Source organism: Arxiozyma heterogenica, assembly GCF_036370985.1.
Source record: "Arxiozyma heterogenica strain weizmannii chromosome Unknown scaffold_30, whole genome shotgun sequence".
NCBI lineage: Eukaryota > Fungi > Ascomycota > Saccharomycetes > Saccharomycetales > Saccharomycetaceae > Arxiozyma > Arxiozyma heterogenica.
The window spans coordinates 104977-123526 of NW_027042683.1; the positions used below are offsets into that span (position 1 = coordinate 104977).

Here is an 18550-nt window from a genome sequence, read left to right on the forward strand (position 1 = left end):
ACCCAACACTTTATATACACGACATATGGTCTTGGATATCAAATTTGTATCATCTAATACAGTGAGTGATTTCTTATAAAATAGCGGTTCATAATGTTCCGTTATAACATATAACTTATTATTCCCCACCTTTAAAATTTCTATATCTTAAAATAAAGTAATGTATATAAATTTTTTTTGTAATCACATTAGTTAGAAATAAGCCTTTGCATAAAATAATCACCTCATATTTTAAGTGGTCCAGGAATTCTCATGCAAGAACTCTTCCAAAACACTATGAAATCAACAATAGCAATACAAAGATCAAAATGCTAACGTTGTCTCACAATATTAAGATAATAAGCACCCTTATAATACACCAGCATGTAGTCTGCTGATAGTATTACTGAATCTTTTTTTTTTATTATTATTTTTTAGGATATGAGTGTGTGATTAGTCATAGGAAAATAATAATAATATCCCTTATTCATCGTTTACCAAAATATTAAGTAACCCATAACAAAACAGAAGAAAAACACAATAACATAGAAAAACCATGGAACATTCTTTTCTTTTTTTACCCCTACTATAAAAAAGTGTTAATAACAATAAAAAGGGATAATAATTTTTCCGCAAAATATTTTCATATTCTATATTCGGAGTTTTACTTTTTCTTCTTTATTATTTTTTTTTTGTTTTTTTTTTTATTTTTGTTTGCCAAAAAATCTTATTCGTTTAAAAAAAAAAAAAGAAAACATAAAAAAGGAGGAGAAAGACAATAAATAAAAGTAAATAATGTAAAAGCGGAAGGGATAAAAAAAAAAATTAGTTTTTATCTAAAATAATAACTGTATTGTTTAACATAATGGTGTTAAATTGTAGCCTGCATTAATTTTGTGTTACATAATCTAAATGAAAAAACTTCTATTTCTTTCTTTTTTTTTTCTTTAGTCTAGATATATCACCATGTATTTCTGAATGAATGTACCAAAATACTCCACCCCAGATTAAGGTGAAGTGGAAAAGAGCAGTATTCGGAAAATATTTAGAAACAAAAAACTAAACAGTAAAAAAAAACAGACGCACGTATAATACCGACATTTGAAACTTTGGGCTAAAAACAAGATTCTAGGTTTCTTTGATTTGATTATCATGATTATTTGACATTAGGGTTTATAAAAAGATATCTTAAAACCATCTATACACACATATCTTATACATAAATCAGAAAAAAAAAGTCTATTTAGATAACTCAATATTAACTTACCTTCTTTATGTACTCGATTTTCTATAAATCTAATTGTATTCTTTTACATTTGTAATACAAAGATAACAAAGATATGCATGTGAGTGAAAAAAAAGGATAATTAGTGCTTAATTTCTTATTGCATATCGTTGTATATTTAGTGTTGTTTGAGCGATAATCTGTATATGACGTTACTTTTATTAAATTAATAATTTTAGGGTCCAGTTTAAAAAAAAGATAGATTTAGATTAATTCTCAATAAGATCATAGTGCATTTTCAAAAAAAAGTATTACCATTTCCAATGTAATTTCCTAACTCTGATCGCTGGATTCCTTTTATTTAATTTGCTTTTTTCTATTTTTTTCATTTTTATTTTCATGATAAAATTTATTTCCTGTGTAAAATAGTTCAATGATATGTACTTTAATAATATATGGTAACATAAATTTTTTTTAATTAATAACTATTTATAAAATATCTTTAACATGTAGAAAATATTTTAAACCTTCTCCTAATTACTCCAATATAAAAAATAAAACTAAAAGTATTATTCTTCTATTGCTTTTACAATTTCTATCTATTTCGATTTGCATGTGTTTTAAACACAAGAAATATTGTAAAAACAAAAAAAAAAAAAAAAAAAAAACAGAAGATAACAACAACAACAGGGATTTCTGATGTTCCAATGAGATATACTTAAACCTCATGTTTATTACTATACAAGTATTCCTTAATTTGATATAAATACAGTTATATATCACTAATCTAAATTTTAGTAAACTTAATAAGGCATGCTAATACACTTCAGGGCTTTAGCATCATGAATTCAGTTTAACGAACTATTCTTGATCTTAATTTTCTAGTAAGTCATTAACAACCTTCCGTGGAAATAGTTTAAGTAGGGTTCATTCTGTGTCTAGAATAGTAACACTTTTAATTTTTTCTTTTTGTCCTAATATTAGTATAGGTCTGTTGGTGAAAAAAAAAAAAAAAAAAAACAAAATCAAAAATAAGAAGGACTCTAAGCGAATTATGTCTAAAAAAAAAAAAAAGAAAAGAAATACAATTTTTAGGAGAGATTATGATCTCTACTCTTTTTTTTTTTGCATTGATACATTTTATTGTTTTCGCTTTTAAAGTTTTTTTAAGTTTAATTTTCTAGAAACATACAATTGAATTTACCCCGATTTTTTGATACTTTCTATTGTATGGCACGATATTTCCTTCGAATTTTATACATTAAACTGGGGTTTTTATTGTTCTTTTTTTTGTCCGAAAATATATCCAGTTTTCTTTTTATTATAACAAAAAAGAAATTTTCTTTTTTGTTTTAGTTTATTTTCTAATTTTAATATACAAGTGTGAGTTACTAATTAAACTCAGTCTAAAATGAAGAGAAAAGATATTTAAGCAGAAAAGAATTTCTTTTAATTTTATCACTCTTAAAACCTCTCGACAAAGAGCCAAATAAATCTTTGGCTATCAAGCGGGTTTTAATAAAATTTTTACCTCTATTCTTGTAAACCTCGATTATAATATGTTTAGCTTTTCTTCGATTAAGCGTATTTCTTTCAACTAAAAGCATTAACAATAAATAACAAGTTTTACTCAAGGGAAAGAGATAAAGCCTTTTCTTTTTTTTTTTTTATTTTTTTTCTTTTTGTAATCAAAGTCTTTCTCCCTTGCTCATACTATATCCTCCATAAAGCCTTAACAAACACAAATACTAAAATATTCATTTTAAAAAGCACACAAACAGACAATTTTTTTTTGCATAAATGACCCCATATCCATTTCAGCTATTACAAGAACATTATAAATTGGCAAGTCTAGCTAAAGAAAAGTTAAACCAATGCATATCACACAGAACTACAAGTGGGAGAAAAAGTGAATACAATTTGAGAGAAGTCGTCGGCCACGCAAATTTATTAGATAGGGTCCTAATTAACATCGATAAGATTAAATACAACTATCTACAAGAGCAGGAAAGGAAGTTCCGCAAAAGAGCAAAGGATCACTATTATGATTCATTGTATTATGATAATTATTTGCATAAATATAATAACATGAATATTTTTAATGATCGGTTAGATGTTAGCAATTGTGGTTGTATTACAGCTGCTAGTAGAGACGATGAATATGATTACGACAATGTTGATGACGGTGTTGACAACAACATTCGATTAGTAAAAGGGAATAGTGAAGATGTTGATGATGGGGAAGAAGAGGATTTTATTTTTGCATTTTCTGACACTTTCCCTGTTTCTCCCATAAAGGACCCAAGTCTTACAATGCCAGAGAATGGTTATTATAAGTCATATTGTAATTATTACAATGAAAAAGTTGCAAATATTGGTAATGATCTGGATCATAACAATATTAATTTGCATCCAATGTACTTAGATTCTATACAATCTCCTTTGTTGTCACAACATATGAGCTTTCCTACAGTACACTATCATAAATATGTTTAACAGTCATTAGACCAAAAGAAAAAAATAAAGGTAAATATACATAGACAAATATATTTATCCTTCATACTATATAAATTTACTAATGCATATTATTATATATTCTTCTATATTCATTCTTATTGATAGATGTAAAATATTGTGTTATGGATAGTCTGGAGAATACCTGAAGTGAAATAATTCAAATGCACTAATACAAACATATGGGGTGGTAAAAGTAAAAAAGAAAATAATGATTTATTTTCAAAAATTGTGGTTCCTGATCTGCTTACTAATTGGTAATTTTAACCCTCCCCTTTACTGCTTTGTGTTTTTTCCGTCCCCTTCTTTGTATCATGGAATGCACACTATTTTTGTAGAAAAAAAGAAGGGTCTAGCCATGGAAAAGAAAGAGACGAGCAATTAGTAAGCAAAAAAATTTTGTAAAAACAATTCGGAAATTATTCCGTGCAGATAATTGAGGCGGGAATACTCAAAGCCGAAAAAGATAGAGTCAAGGAAATAAGGAATCTCTTTATATTATTGTTGTTATAGCACTGGCACAAAACAACTTACTCGATATGTGCTCATCAAATAGTGTAGTTGATATCAAAAATGGATAATGTTGGTAATAATTAACAACCAGCACCACCACTAAGTGGTGGGCAAAAATAAAGTAGTCGTCCTGATGATTAGTAGATGAGTTTGATATTCTATTGCTTTTTCCCCCTTTTCACATTCGCTGTTTTCTTCTCTTTTTTTTTTTTTTTACTGTACGGAAAGATTGCTGTTACTTTATTCTTTTTTCTTTTTCTCTTTCTTTTTTCTTCTTCTCCTCCCCTTTCCCACCTTCTGTTTGATAGGAGCAAATAATGTAGTGGATTATATTTGTATATAAAAGGATACACTGTCTTTTGTCAATTCTATCATGACGAAAGACGGCTTGATTCCTCTTTGACAGTTTCATTGCTCTTTACTTGTTTCTCCAAAAGTTTTTTGTAGTAGCCATACAACATCAAGATAGATAGTTGATATATTATTTATCTGTATCCAAACAAACATATATAAACAAACATATATATAAACACACGCCTACATACAGAATGGTCAAAGCTGTTGCGATTTTAAAGGGTGCTAAGGTCTCCGGTATTGTCAAGTTCGAACAAACTGCTGAAAACGAACCAACTACCATCTCTTACGAAATCACCGGCCATGATCCAAATGCTTTAAGGGGTTTCCACATCCATGAATGGGGTGACTTAACCAATGGTTGTACCACAGCTGGCCCACACTATAATCCATTCAAACAAACCCACGGTAGTCCAACTGCTAAAGTTAGACACGTTGGTGATATGGGTAACATCCAAACTGATGCCAACGGTACTGCCAAAGGTACTTTGACTGACAATTTGATCAAGTTGATGGGTCCAACTAGTGTCATTGGTAGAGCTGTTGTCGTACATAATGGTCAAGATGACTTGGGTAAAGGCGGTGACGAAGAATCTCTAAAGACTGGTAATGCTGGTGCAAGAGCTGCCTGTGGTGTTATTGGTTTGGCTCAAGGTTAAACAAATCAAGAAATAACAATAATAATAATACGATATTATTGTTATTATGAAAATCAAAGAAAGAAAAAAAAAACAGGATAACTGGGATATGATTATTGTAATGACGACTTATTTTTGTTCATATTTCTCTTTATATTTCATAGATTCGTAACTATATAGACAAATCAAAGAATATATATCCATATAATATTTTTTTCTTATCTCTTTTATTAAAGAAATCTTAAATTTATTTATTGACTGTTTAAAAAGTCATATTCTATTGACTATTAATAAAGTTCTAATCACATACAAAACTTTTTATCTATAAACAATTGTACTATATGTATATCAGGTATAAAAAGTGTTTGAAAGTAGATCATGCGAATATTAAAAAGATAAAAAAAAATATTACATAAGGAAGATTGAAGAGATTTAAAAAAGAAAAGATGGACTATTAAAATTTACTGGAAACAATAATCATACTATTATACAAAGAATCGATCCTCCTGGACCAGAAAAAAACCACTTACCTTTACAACGATATACCAACACAAATACACACACACACATATATATATATATATATATATCGGGATATTTAATTTCTATATATCTGGTACAAATGTCTTCATCACAGCTTGATTTGCCTCCAATTTATCAATTTCCTCCATTATTTACAAGACAACCAAATAAAACAATAAGGAATAAACAAATAGAGACGTGGATTAACATAATATTGACCAATTGTGAACGTTGTAAAATATGGGTGATGAGTAAAAATGGTGATATGAAATTGATTAATAAAGATACAGAATTAATCGAAACCATAAATATTTTCCAAAATTCAAAGATTAATAGATCTTGTTCACAAATTTTTGTTAACGAAATTTTATTAACTATGAAAAGACAGAACCAAATATTAAACAAAGATGGCAAACCACCAACGATATTGAATACGAATACTACAGTTGAAAATGATGATACAGTTTATGATGATGACTTTTTCATAATGTGGAAATCCTTAGACCAATGGGCAAACGAAATTTTATATTGGTTTGAAAGAACCACACAATTAAATAAAGTTGTAACATTTTATGAAATTGTGTCAAATGAAGAAAATTCAGAAGAATCATTTTATTCGATGCCTGAATCTTTACTTTATCAAGTTTTGAAAATATTAGTCAAAAGAGGTAGAGCCACAATGTTAAAAGATGACTCAAAGTATGTGGCTATCAAAGTTGTATAAGTAAGAGAAATGAGATGGTCACATTAATCCGCATGAAATGTAATATTTACAGAAATATATAAAGAATGTTTTCTTATTTATTTATTTATTTACACTAATATGAAAGCAATCCTTCTTTCTTCCTTTTCTTTATTCTTTTGGTTAAAAGACAGAATTCAGTTGTATAACCTTTTATTAATAACATTCCAATTCAAATTATTTAGAACATTATGCAAATATTTTTTCCTACCTGCAACTCCATAATCTTCCAAATATGCAAAATCCCATACATTAATCATAATAATAGGTAACGTCCAGTCTTGTATTTTCCCATTTTTATTATTACTAACCATTTCTCTAATTTTTTGCAGATAACTAAACTCATCAATATTAATAGCACTATTCATATCAATCAATTGGTTTCTTGGAAAATAATACGGAGTTCCATTATTTTGTAAATACAATGCCTGTAATTGTTTCTGTGCATTCTCCACAAGACAAAACCAACCTTGACCTAATAACTTTGTGTTTATATCAGCAATTATATTATCTTTCAAGTCATCCCATTTTTTACCAAATGACATTTCAATTCTACTTAAAAAAATATCTGATGGTCGATTTTCTACTTTTTGACTATTAGAACCTTTATCCACGGGTAAAATATTTTCAATAAATAAATGATTATTATGCGTGGCTGAAGCTAAATTGAAAATGTTAGTTTGAAATGGCTTTTTAGCAGTGTTTAAAATGATGTGAAATGGGTAATAAGACTCCAACGAGGTTCCAGCAGTAGCCATAGTTAATTGGTCACATAGATAGGCTTGATATTGATTCCATACTGTATTGAACCCTTTAGAACTCAAAATTGGAGGAATACCTTGTTTTGACAATGAATTAATATTTGGCAATTTTGGAACAGTATGGATGGACCTTCTAATTATGGTGGATTTTAGCATACTTTTCTTGAACATGTATAAGAGAAGTTAAGGGGGAAAGGAGAGATGAGTGAACAAGTAAAAAAAAAAGTTAGAGCTTCTTTTCTTTTTTTCTTTCAAAAAATACAGAAAGTGTGTGGAATAATTGCTGATCAAATATTGATAATCTATTTACCACCTATATTTGTGCAAAGGTGTAAAATTAAAAAGAATATTATTATGTATAGTACTAACAATTTACTTTCTGTTTTTACTATCCCCAATTTTCAATAACAATATTTGATTAAGTTTTAATGGTCTTTTCGTTTTTCTCTCGTCCTCTTTTTTTTTTCTTTTTTTCCCCTATTTGTGAGGTTTATGTATTCCTCCATCCCATCCTGCTAAAAGGAAAACGATTCTGACATTGTTGAGAGAGACAAAACAAAAGCAAAAAGCTAATAGATTAGAGTGGTCGATTGACTAATGAAGGAAGGTTAAGAGGCAGAGGAACGAGAAGAAGAGTGCAATTACAATACTTATATTACAGTGAATATACTTTAGATACGGATGTTCATAGGGAATAGTAGGAGAATTATTTGTTATATGTTACCTACATAAAGAAGCACAATTGGTTATCTTTTTCTCTTAATTTTTTTTTATTTTGTGACAAGGTCTTCAATTCTTACATGATATTATTTCACAGAACATGAAGATACCAAATTAATATGCACTAATCTGTATAATACTATTGTGTTTCATACATGTGGCATTTAGATATGATGTTATTTCAAAATAGTATGGTTTCTTCTAAATTATTGTTAAAAGTCTATGTTTTACCATATCATGTTTTTGGAAACTCTTACAAAATATACAATAAACTATTTACAACATAATTAGATAGAATAGTTTCAGCCATTTTATAACACGCTTGTGATACAGTTACTCTGATGGCACCGTAGACGAATTTGCCTACTCTTTAGTCGATAACGACGATCTCGGTTTTTTTTTTGCTTACAAACATTGTATTTATCTATGTATCTGTGTATCTTAGCTTATTTCTGGTTTACAATAGATTTTACATATCGTTTCTATTCAACAACTAAGCATCAGCCATCTTATTTTAAATGAAGATTAGGGTTTATCATTTACTACGAATTTTCAGATTATGAAAAGTAAAAATGAGAGCTGAGGGATTCGAACCCACGCATCCGAAGATACCAGAATGTTTACGCTTAACTGCCTAAATCTGGCGCCTTAAACCACTCGGCCAAACTCCCACTGCTTGCTATCATTTGTTGTGGAATAGAATAGTTATAACCATCAAGATTACATAAGATCCTGAATGAATCTAGAACCAATTAGTGTATTAATAAGCCATACATGTGCTACAACATTAGATGCTGCATAATAAAAAGATTGGATTACATAAGATCTTGGCAAATCTAGAATTTACCTATTGTTTTATTAAGTCCCACGTGTATTACTAATCACCATGATTAGAGAATTGGGATGCAGTTCTAATCCAGTAGTGCACCTAAATTAATATAATAAATTTTAGGGTTTGAATCAGTCAAGTCATTAATGTAGTAATCTGAATAATCGATCGAGCTCCAGAAAACATATAAAAGGACAACGTTTTCAGGAGATAAAAAATCATCTTCCATGACCGTTTTTTGTAAATAATCTATATATTATATATGAACAAAAAGAGAACAACAAGCAAGTAACAAGTCAAGTAACTTCGAATAAGTACATTAGCTCGATATAAGCCGCTTAATATATAAGACCGTTTTAGTAATTATACTATCGACTATAGTTGATTACTGTCTCGATTATTTGAATTACTATTAATATTATTTGCGCTTCCCCGGAATACACAAAGAACTTCACCACACCATACTACAACATCATTTGTTCTAGAATAGAGTAGTTATTACCATCAAGATTACACAAGATCCTGAATGAATCTAAAACTATTTATTGTCTTAATAAGCCATACACGTGCTACAACATTAGATGCTGCATAATAAAGAGATTAGATTACATAAGATTTTGGCAAATCTAGAATTTACCTATTGTTTTTGTCGGAACTTGGAGCCTTCTGCGTCCATGATAATGATAGACATCATTAAGTTATAGATACTTGTTTTTGTTTTTGTATTAAATACCTGTACATATTTATTATATAGTGTATTCAGTATACATTCTTTTATTTACTTTAAGTTTTCTTTTATTTACTTTAAGTTTTCTTTTAAAGTTTTTCATTTCTTTTCAAATCTTCGAAAGACATATTTGGTGACAATTAAAATGTTTTCCTGATATTATGTACATCCGTACACCACATAATATATAGAAAAACCAATTAAAAATAATTCTTATGAAAATGACAGTAATAAACTCTCATTTTCCAACAGTTTCATTATTGCTTGAATATCTATTTATTACCTATTATACATTTTATATAAATGAGTTGTCACGAACTCATATCAATTAATTAACCTGATACATTAAAAAGTGACACTTACATCATAGTCAAAAATTAGCATAATTCAATAGAGCCTCATGGAATATTTTAGGCAATAAATTACGGTGACAACTTAAGTGATACAGTAATAATAGTTGTTCCTAAACCTAGAGAAAAAGTTCCATAATCTTACGGGTGGTACTTTTTTATACAATAACGTTATTATAATTTGAGCTTTGGAAGAAAAACAGAACAATTACTTTAAATATGGAAACAATAGTGTTGTGATATAAACATATTATAAAAAGATGTTATATATGGGAAAGTTAAAATGATTAATGTTTTTTTTTTCTTATATAATAAAATTACATATAACTATAAGTCAGACAAAAATACAATTTTAGATTCAAAGATATTCATTTTTTATGTATAAAATCCTGAATTGATCATCTTCTTAATTAGAATTGGCAATATTTACTATTTTTGCTTACAATTTTCTTTTTTAATTAATTCAATTTTTGATTTTTCTTGTATGTGCATTAATAATTTATGTACTTAAATATACCAGTATTTTATTAATTTAAGCAATCAGCAGACAAAACTTTGGACCTACGCTGTAATTGTATTCGGATAATAGCTAGATTAACATCAGTCTCAAATTACCAAGAAATTTATTTAAAAATCCTTTAATCATTCAGAGTAAATATTTCAGAAATTAATTTACTCTTTTGAATTCTTAATTACTATAATGTAACTTAGTTTGTGTTTTCAAGCCCTTTAGGAGATATGGGAAATCTAACAAAAAAACTGACACAATATCATTTAGTGTATTAATAATTAAAACAGAATTTATACGGTAGGCTTAAAATTTTTTATTTGTAACAAAAGAATAATCGAGTACCCTGGGGCTACCTGTACCATATAATTCGTATGTTTCTTTTGGCCATAGAGAAAGAATAGAAACAGTGCACAAAATATCCAATCCAGCAACATTGGCCGTAGCTCACATTTAATTAAGGATTAGTGAATGCAAGTGAAAAACTGAAATTAAAATACAAAGATATAAATTCTAATTTAGTAATATATATTAGTTTTCAAATAAAGATGTTTAGATACTGAGCAGTAGAAACAATAGGATCCTTTAAAATTACATCAGTATACATTACTGAGTTTGACATGGTCATGTCTCAAAATTTACAGATAGTTACTTTCAATTTCTAGTCGTATGTCTTTTATTTAAATATATTGTATATCTAAAATATATCTTGATTTACTCTGACATTATTCCATGTTATATATATAATAGACAAGATAAGAGAATACAAGAACATTTGTTTATATAACGCCAAAATACATAAATTGTTATACGTAGGAGAAAAAAACAGAGTAAGTTGTAATATCTATTCTGTATTATTACTCTTTTATTGACGTTATATTTACTTTGTAATAATTATTGCATATGCCACTGGTTACAACATTGTAAATGTTGAGAATGAGCGCCTTTATTCATTGGATATATAGTAAACATTCTCAATATTATATTAAACAGATTTAGTATACAAAATTATAATAAAGTTCTTCACTTTCTTTCTTTATATACAACATAGAAATAATAATATAGAAAGATTGTAAATAAGATAAAAATAATGTATGAAGAAATCCTTGGCTTTATATATGTTAATATTCAGCCATTTTCCTCTACGAACAGTAAGATATTTAATAAATAAACTCAACAACTTTTGGTGACCTCTCAACAATTATTACTCAACAATTTATCGTTTAGTGTCTGCTAAAATCTTATTGTTCTATCTATTTTATCATAAAACATTCTATTTCAACATACCACCCATAGATCAATTCAATTTTAGTAGATCCAATTCTCAGTTAGCTTGGCAAAAATTTTAACACTCAAAGGTTTTGTAAGAATATCAGCAACGTTTTGACTTGTGTTAATATAATTCACTGATATATTATCATTTTCAATTTCTTCAGCAATGCGTAAAACCTTAGTACCATAAAATTTATTCTTGATTTTTGATATGTCTCTTACTTTGATTTGATGGAGACTAGTTTGACTGTCAGTTAATATTGAACACCTGACCTCCTTGTCTGATATAGCCTGAATTAGAACATTTAAATTTCTTAATCTTGGAATTGCTTCACAAATTGAATAAATTTCACTTTCGGTAGAAGAGGTGCATGTAATTGTTGACTTAGATGACCTAGCACCAATCAAATTTCCATTTAGATAATACATATTTCCAAATTGTGATTTCATATCGTGTTGATTTGCAAAAGCAGCATCAGTTACAGCAGTTAAATAGTTAATGTTGGAGTTGGACGTCTTGTGCCATATGAGCCGTTTGTTCCTTGTTGACCAAATAAACTGAATTAGTTGTTTGGTTAGACTCATGACTTGTTTTGATGGATATAGAGTATGTCTAGCTAGCGTGTTGACATAATATAATATATCATATCTGTACTTGTAACCGACATATGAAGCTAAACCGATTGCTTTTTGTAGCCATTTCACCTTATTCTTGTACTCCTGCTCAGTCGGATAAAATTCCCTTTCTCTTATAATTTCATTAGGTGTTCCTGGGACTTTTCTACTTTTGTTAAGGTCTACACGTAGATTCGGTAGTTTTTCTTCTAAAGATTTAGCCATACCCATTTTCATGGATAATCCTTTAATATATTCTATTTCCAGACCGAGAACATCATATTGATTAATCTTTTGAGCACCGTCATTGACAACTTTGGTTTCGAACTGTGATTGGAGTTGAGAAATAAGGTCATTTATTAGTTGACGATTATTAGTTAATAATACCATATCATCGACAAAAAGACATAATATCACGATTGAATCATTGATTTTTTTATAAAATACACAAGGCCATCCTGGTACAAAATTCATATGACAACTATTAATAATAAAATTGGTTATCTTCTTATACCAGTTTGCACCAGACTGTTTCAAACCGTAAAGTGATTTCTTTAGTCTATGTACTGTATTTCGTAATCCTAAATGGGGTGGAGAACGAATGTACAGTTCTTCTTCCAATGGAGCATACAAGTAAGCAGATGATATATCTAATTGTATAATATCATAGTTGTTTTGTAAAGCTATTGATAGACAGGACATTAGAGCGTAATGGTGAACAGTGTTTGACATCAGATCTGGTTGATAAGTCGAAGCTTTTTGTTGGTCTCCCCTAGCAACTAACCTGCATTTGTGATGACCATCTCGCTTGACACTAAAAATAAACATAGAGTTAATAATTTTGGATTTGTCTACTTCTGTAGCTTCAATAGTTTTTACCGACCAGGTACCCATTTTCGTCAGCTGAGATATCTCTTTATCATATGCTTCTTGGAATTTTTCTTTTTCAATTGGATCCCTATTGTGTGTGATTGCTTGAAAATATTGTAATGGACCATGCTGGTTGTTCTCTTCACTGCTGACCTGGTTTATGGTGTGGCGTGTAGCAGCAATGTAATTTACTGCATATGTTTTTGTAGTTTTCCTACGTTTACCAATACGTGCCTTAGTTCTTTCGTCCCTGTCTCGCTTCTGCCGTTCTTTGGCATCGACAGGTTCAGGCGTTTCTACATTGGTGTTCTTTTGACGATTACCAGATCTTGTACCACCCAAGGTACTATTGTCAACGTAGAAATTATCAGTAGGAATGGGGGTGAGTTTTGATGAACGATTACTAGATGGTGGTGTAGATGAAGATGTAGATGAAGATGTAGTATCAGTAGAGACAGCAGTGGGCAGTGGTGATGATTCATCAGAAGTAGGATGAGATGAAGGTTCAACAAGAGTTAAGGGTAGTTGATTAGGATCATTGATGTCGATGGGAGTGATTAGTTCCTCTAAATCAGAAGAGGTGGGATGAGTAGTGTGGTTGTTAGATGGATTTGAATTGGAAGTAGTATTGGTGGTGATATTCAAATCAGCATCAGCATCATTTTGAATTAAAATTTTATCTTTAAAGAGTGGATCTTTGTTAACGAGGGAAGATGATTTGGGTGATGAGGATAGAGTAGATAAAACTGTATCTTTATGATTATCAGAAGGTGTGGCTTCAATTTCGTCCTTTGAAGATGTAGTATGTTCAAATTTTGATATAAAAGTTGTGATGAGATCGTCGAATATAGAATCATCATATTCTTCATTTTCATGAATATCAACGTCATGTTTAATTGGAACAAAATTGGATGAGGATACCACCCTACGTTTAGTTGGGAGGTAAAATAAATAGCCATAAGATTCAGCATCTGGTATTAGAGCAAAACCTTTTTCACCTCTGACATGTAATTTGGAGGCAGTTTTATTGAGGTTAATAATGACCGGTTGACCGAATGGTAGCAGTGACTTGGTATCAAGTCCTAGTAAACCGACTTTAGACCGAGGTGAATCCCTCATAGAATTGTTATATATGGAATTACGGATTATAGTTGCATATTGCACAGCGTAATACCATAGGTGGTGTGGGAGTTTTGCACTATTCATAATAGTACGACAATCATTTAATAATGTTAAATTTAATCGTTCCGCAACACCGTGAGCTTGGGAATCACCTGCGTCGGTATAAACAATTTGAATACCGTTTTCAGAAAGAAACGTTTTTACTGCAGAGTTGGTGTACTCTGTTCCCCGGTCAAACTGGAATTTTAATATGGGGGTTTTGAATTGTCGCTCAATAGTCGCAATAAAGGACTTGAGGACATGTAGGATCGTTGCATCATCTTTCCTTTTTAGTAAATAAGTCCACTTAAACTTAGATGCCTCATCAGTGAACGATATAAACCATTCAGGTTTTGTAGCCACAGTTACTGGTCCAAACAGGTCAGAATGAATATATTGAAATGGTTTGAACACCTGCTGGTATTGCAGACGTGAACCAACAATATGTGGTCTCTTCCTGCTTTTTCCTTTGAGACAGTCCTGACACTGAAAATTGTTAAGGTTAGACCAATCAATTTCGTCTATAGATAGATTATTGAAGGTTTTATTTTTGATGGATGTATAGATTGACTGAACATTGACGTGACCTAAAATGCGATGAATCATGTCTAAAGGAAATTTAGTTTTTAACGCATTTACAGATTTACGAGTTGCAGTAGATGGAAATACAATATGATGATTGGATAACCAATGTAAACCATTTGAGGAGTCAATGTTTGCTGCAACATCACCATTAGCATCTTCAATGGTGTTGAGACGCTCGTTTAAAAACAGATGGTGAGAACGGAGATCACTAGTAGATAAAATGGTGTGATCAATTGTGGGTGTGTAAAAGGCATGAATTTTTATTTGGCTGCCATTTAATGTTTTTAGAATTAAATCACCCTCTTGATCGTATGGGATATCCGTGTTGGAGCATGAGGTTATTTGAACAGATTCAGGATGAGAGTCACGAAGATTGTGCAACATCTCTTTATGTTTTACAAGGGTAACCGTAGCACCGGAATCTAGCATCATATAATATGCAGGATTTAGTGAAGTTGAAATAGGCCTAAGTAAGGTTGGATCGACTGGGTTATTTTGTTGAGGAATAGAGGTGCTATTTGAATGGGTTTTAACTTGGCTAACCTTTTTAGAACGAGCTTTGGTAGATTTGGCTTTTGGCTTAACTGTTGAAGGAACTGTAGTATTTTTGGTGTTCAACACAGTAGATGTGTTGTTTGCTCGTTTATTCACTGATGGATTTGTTGGATACTGTTTTTTTGAAGAAGATGGAGGATTAGGGGAAAAATGTGGATCGGAAATTTGTGAAGCTTGATGGTAGTATTGATATTCTCTCTTGATAGAAGAGAAAATGTCGTTTATAGTATATGGGGTATCACTCTTAAAAAAGTGTTTAGAAATGGATTCGTAAGTACCTGTTAACGTATCAAGAATTGTTTGTTTTAGCAGGTACTCGTGGGTTTGAAGATCCGTGGGGTTCAATTGATCAATTAAGTTATGGAGATAACTTGTAAATTGAAATGCTGGGTAGCCACCATTATATTTTAAAGATCTAATAGTGTTGATAATGGTATTGACATTACTGCGTTCAATGTCGTATGTCATGGCCTGACGAATAACATCATAGGGATGCATTTGCTTGTGAAAGCATTCTTGAACCCAATCGGGATAACTGCTCTGAGGAACAAGGGTGAAAAATAAATTAATTAAACCTTGAGATTCTTCTGGCGTTGGATCTCTTACAGTACGATCGTGTGAATCAGGAACCAAATCTTTTAGACCAGAAGCAATCAAATGTTTTATTAAGGAATGAACCCAGGAGTTAAATAGACCAACACTAGAGCAGTAAAATAAAGTAGTTGGAATGTATGGGTTGTTATATGTACATGAATGGTTAGGTGAACCTGGAAACATTGGTTGGATTGGATTGATGGGAGAATAATATCCCGGTAGTTGACCATAATAAGGAAATGGCATATAAGCGAAACCAGTTGGTTGTTGGTAACCGTTTATTGGAATATGATGGTCATATGATGGACCATTAGTACCAGAATCAGGATAGGATGACTTTCCAGCCTGAGAAGGATTGTTCGGCGTGGAAGAACCGTATGGAGCAGATTGCTGATCTGGAGAAGCATTGTTTCCAGATTCCCTAGAAGATGGGTCAACATCTGTTGTAGCATTTAAATTATGTTCCAACTGAGGGTTGGATGGGATGTTGGATGCAGTGGAAGCGTCTTGACTGGTATTTATGTTAAAAGCTTTAATACCAGCGCCCGTGGAGGGATTTACAGCACTAGGATCACTAGTGTGTCCAGACAGAAAGCTACCATGTTGAGAATGAGCGCCTTTATTCATTGGATATATAGTAAACATTCTCAATATTATATTAAACAGATTTAGTATACAAAATTATAATAAAGTTCTTCACTTTCTTTCTTTATATACAACATAGAAATAATAATATAGAAAGATTGTAAATAAGATAAAAATAATGTATGAAGAAATCCTTGGCTTTATATATGTTAATATTCAGCCATTTTCCTCTACGAACAGTAAGATATTTAATAAATAAACTCAACAACTTTTGGTGACCTCTCAACAATTATTACTCAACAATTTATCGTTTAGTGTCTGCTAAAATCTTATTGTTCTATCTATTTTATCATAAAACATTCTATTTCAACAGTAAATACAACAATATATATCCCGAAATAAACACATATCCAAGATTAATATATTAACAGATATTTGAAGCTAGTAGAATATATTACTAATAAATCGCAGCTAAACATATAATATGAAGGGTTGGGTAAGTATTGCTGAAATCGAACGTTCTGGAATAAATAAATAAACCAATTAGAGTTTAGAAAACATTAATTGATAACAAAATGTGGAGAATATATTGTCTGCTTATCAGTAGATGTAAATAAACCTTATCAATAATTTGGTGCCGTACATAGGTGAGATAAACCAGATATGAAAATATATAAAACCAACATTTTTTTCATATCATGTTTCTTCCCTTGTTCATCGTATATAATCATCCTTGTATACCATATATATATATAACATTGAGACTGTATACTATTTGTCTAATTATTACCAGTGCTGATTCTCCATAATTATATTCATACATGGATATTATTTGGTGTCATTTCTTCTTTCTTTCAACTAATTACATGTAAATCAACATCTCGAGAAAGTAAAAAAAAAATGTAAGGAGATATGAATTGCTTTAATAAAAAAAAAATCAGCACATTATATGTGGAGTAAGACAGATATGATGAAGATTGATGTACTTACCACATTATCAAAGATACATAATTAAGAAACTATGAGTAGTGTATTGTCTAAATTTAGATCTATTAAGGATATACTAAGTCGACCAATTATTATATTAGAAAGACAAATTGAATATGGGAACTTAATCTTTGGGTTTGAACAAAGAAATAGATACACATTGAGTGATACTGACGGTAGACCCCTGGGATACTTACTAGAAAGGGAAAGATCATTTTCTCAAGTTATACTTCGACAAATCACAAAATTACATAGACCTTTTATCGTAGATTTCTTTGATATTAATAATAATTTTTTATTCACATTACAACGTAATTTTTCATTTATTAATTCTAAAGTAAAAGTGTGGAACCAAAACACGAATGGTGTTACATTTCCAGAAAATTATTTAGTTGGTGTAAGTGAACAACGGTGGCATCCATGGAAAAGAAAATATGATCTTTTTGCCCAAGATGGTTTAGTGACAAGTCAACAACAAGAACCTCGCCAACTCAGTCAGTTCGGATATATTGATGCACCATTTCTTTCATATGATTTCCCTGTTAAAGATGAGAATGGTAAAATTATTGGAAGTGTGGATAGAAATTGGGTTGGCCTAGGTAGAGAATTATTTACTGACACGGGTGTGTATGTAATCAGGTTTGATTCTTACAGATCATTCAAAGGAGTTTATGACATATCTATGTTAAGCGACCATATTTTGAATCTGAATCAAAGAGCTGTTTTACTAAGTAATGCAGTTTCAATTGATTTTGATTATTTTTCAAGACATTCAAGGGATGTGAGTAATGGTGGAATTATATCCTTTAGTAACTATGAATGATTTGATAATTTACTCGATCCTATAAATGATGTGAACTTCCCAAAAAGTTTTTATCATTCTTTGCTTTGTTTTCTTTTTTTTTTGTGTATTGCAAGAAGTAATGAATCATAGCAAAACTGAT

At 30.3% G+C, this 18550-nt stretch overlaps 6 protein-coding genes and 1 non-coding gene across 7 annotated transcripts; 4 read left to right on the forward strand and 3 right to left on the reverse strand.

Annotated features, from left to right (window-relative positions):
• Window positions 1–3004: 3004 nt before the first annotated feature.
• Window positions 3005–3700, forward strand: PWA37_003626 (uncharacterized protein; the record flags this gene model as incomplete). The annotated part of the gene is made up of 1 exon (XM_064860149.1): window positions 3005–3700. One exon carries the CDS (start codon window positions 3005–3007, stop codon window positions 3698–3700), a length of 696 nt encoding a protein of 231 aa, XP_064712810.1.
• Window positions 3701–4779: 1079 nt separating this feature from the next.
• Window positions 4780–5244, forward strand: SOD1 (superoxide dismutase SOD1; the record flags this gene model as incomplete). The annotated part of the gene is made up of 1 exon (XM_064860150.1): window positions 4780–5244. One exon carries the CDS (start codon window positions 4780–4782, stop codon window positions 5242–5244), a length of 465 nt encoding a protein of 154 aa, XP_064712811.1.
• Window positions 5245–5845: 601 nt separating this feature from the next.
• Window positions 5846–6469, forward strand: VPS25 (ESCRT-II subunit protein VPS25; the record flags this gene model as incomplete). Its single annotated transcript, XM_064860151.1, has 1 exon — window positions 5846–6469. One exon carries the CDS (start codon window positions 5846–5848, stop codon window positions 6467–6469), a length of 624 nt encoding a protein of 207 aa, XP_064712812.1.
• A 155-nt stretch (window positions 6470–6624) lies between these two features.
• Window positions 6625–7419, reverse strand: RSM26 (mitochondrial 37S ribosomal protein mS42 RSM26; the record flags this gene model as incomplete). The annotated part of the gene is made up of 1 exon (XM_064860152.1): window positions 6625–7419. The coding sequence occupies one exon, from the start codon at window positions 7417–7419 to the stop codon at window positions 6625–6627; it is 795 nt and encodes a 264-aa protein (XP_064712813.1).
• Window positions 7420–8541: 1122 nt separating this feature from the next.
• On the reverse strand, window positions 8542–8639 carry PWA37_003630. Its single transcript has one exon. It is a non-coding gene; the product is annotated as a tRNA-Leu (tRNA).
• Window positions 8640–11690: 3051 nt separating this feature from the next.
• Window positions 11691–16679, reverse strand: PWA37_003631 (uncharacterized protein; the record flags this gene model as incomplete). Its single annotated transcript, XM_064860153.1, has 1 exon — window positions 11691–16679. One exon carries the CDS (start codon window positions 16677–16679, stop codon window positions 11691–11693), a length of 4989 nt encoding a protein of 1662 aa, XP_064712814.1.
• Window positions 16680–17640: 961 nt separating this feature from the next.
• On the forward strand, window positions 17641–18429 carry AIM25 (Aim25p; the record flags this gene model as incomplete). Its single annotated transcript, XM_064860154.1, has 1 exon — window positions 17641–18429. The coding sequence occupies one exon, from the start codon at window positions 17641–17643 to the stop codon at window positions 18427–18429; it is 789 nt and encodes a 262-aa protein (XP_064712815.1).
• Window positions 18430–18550: the final 121 nt, after the last annotated feature.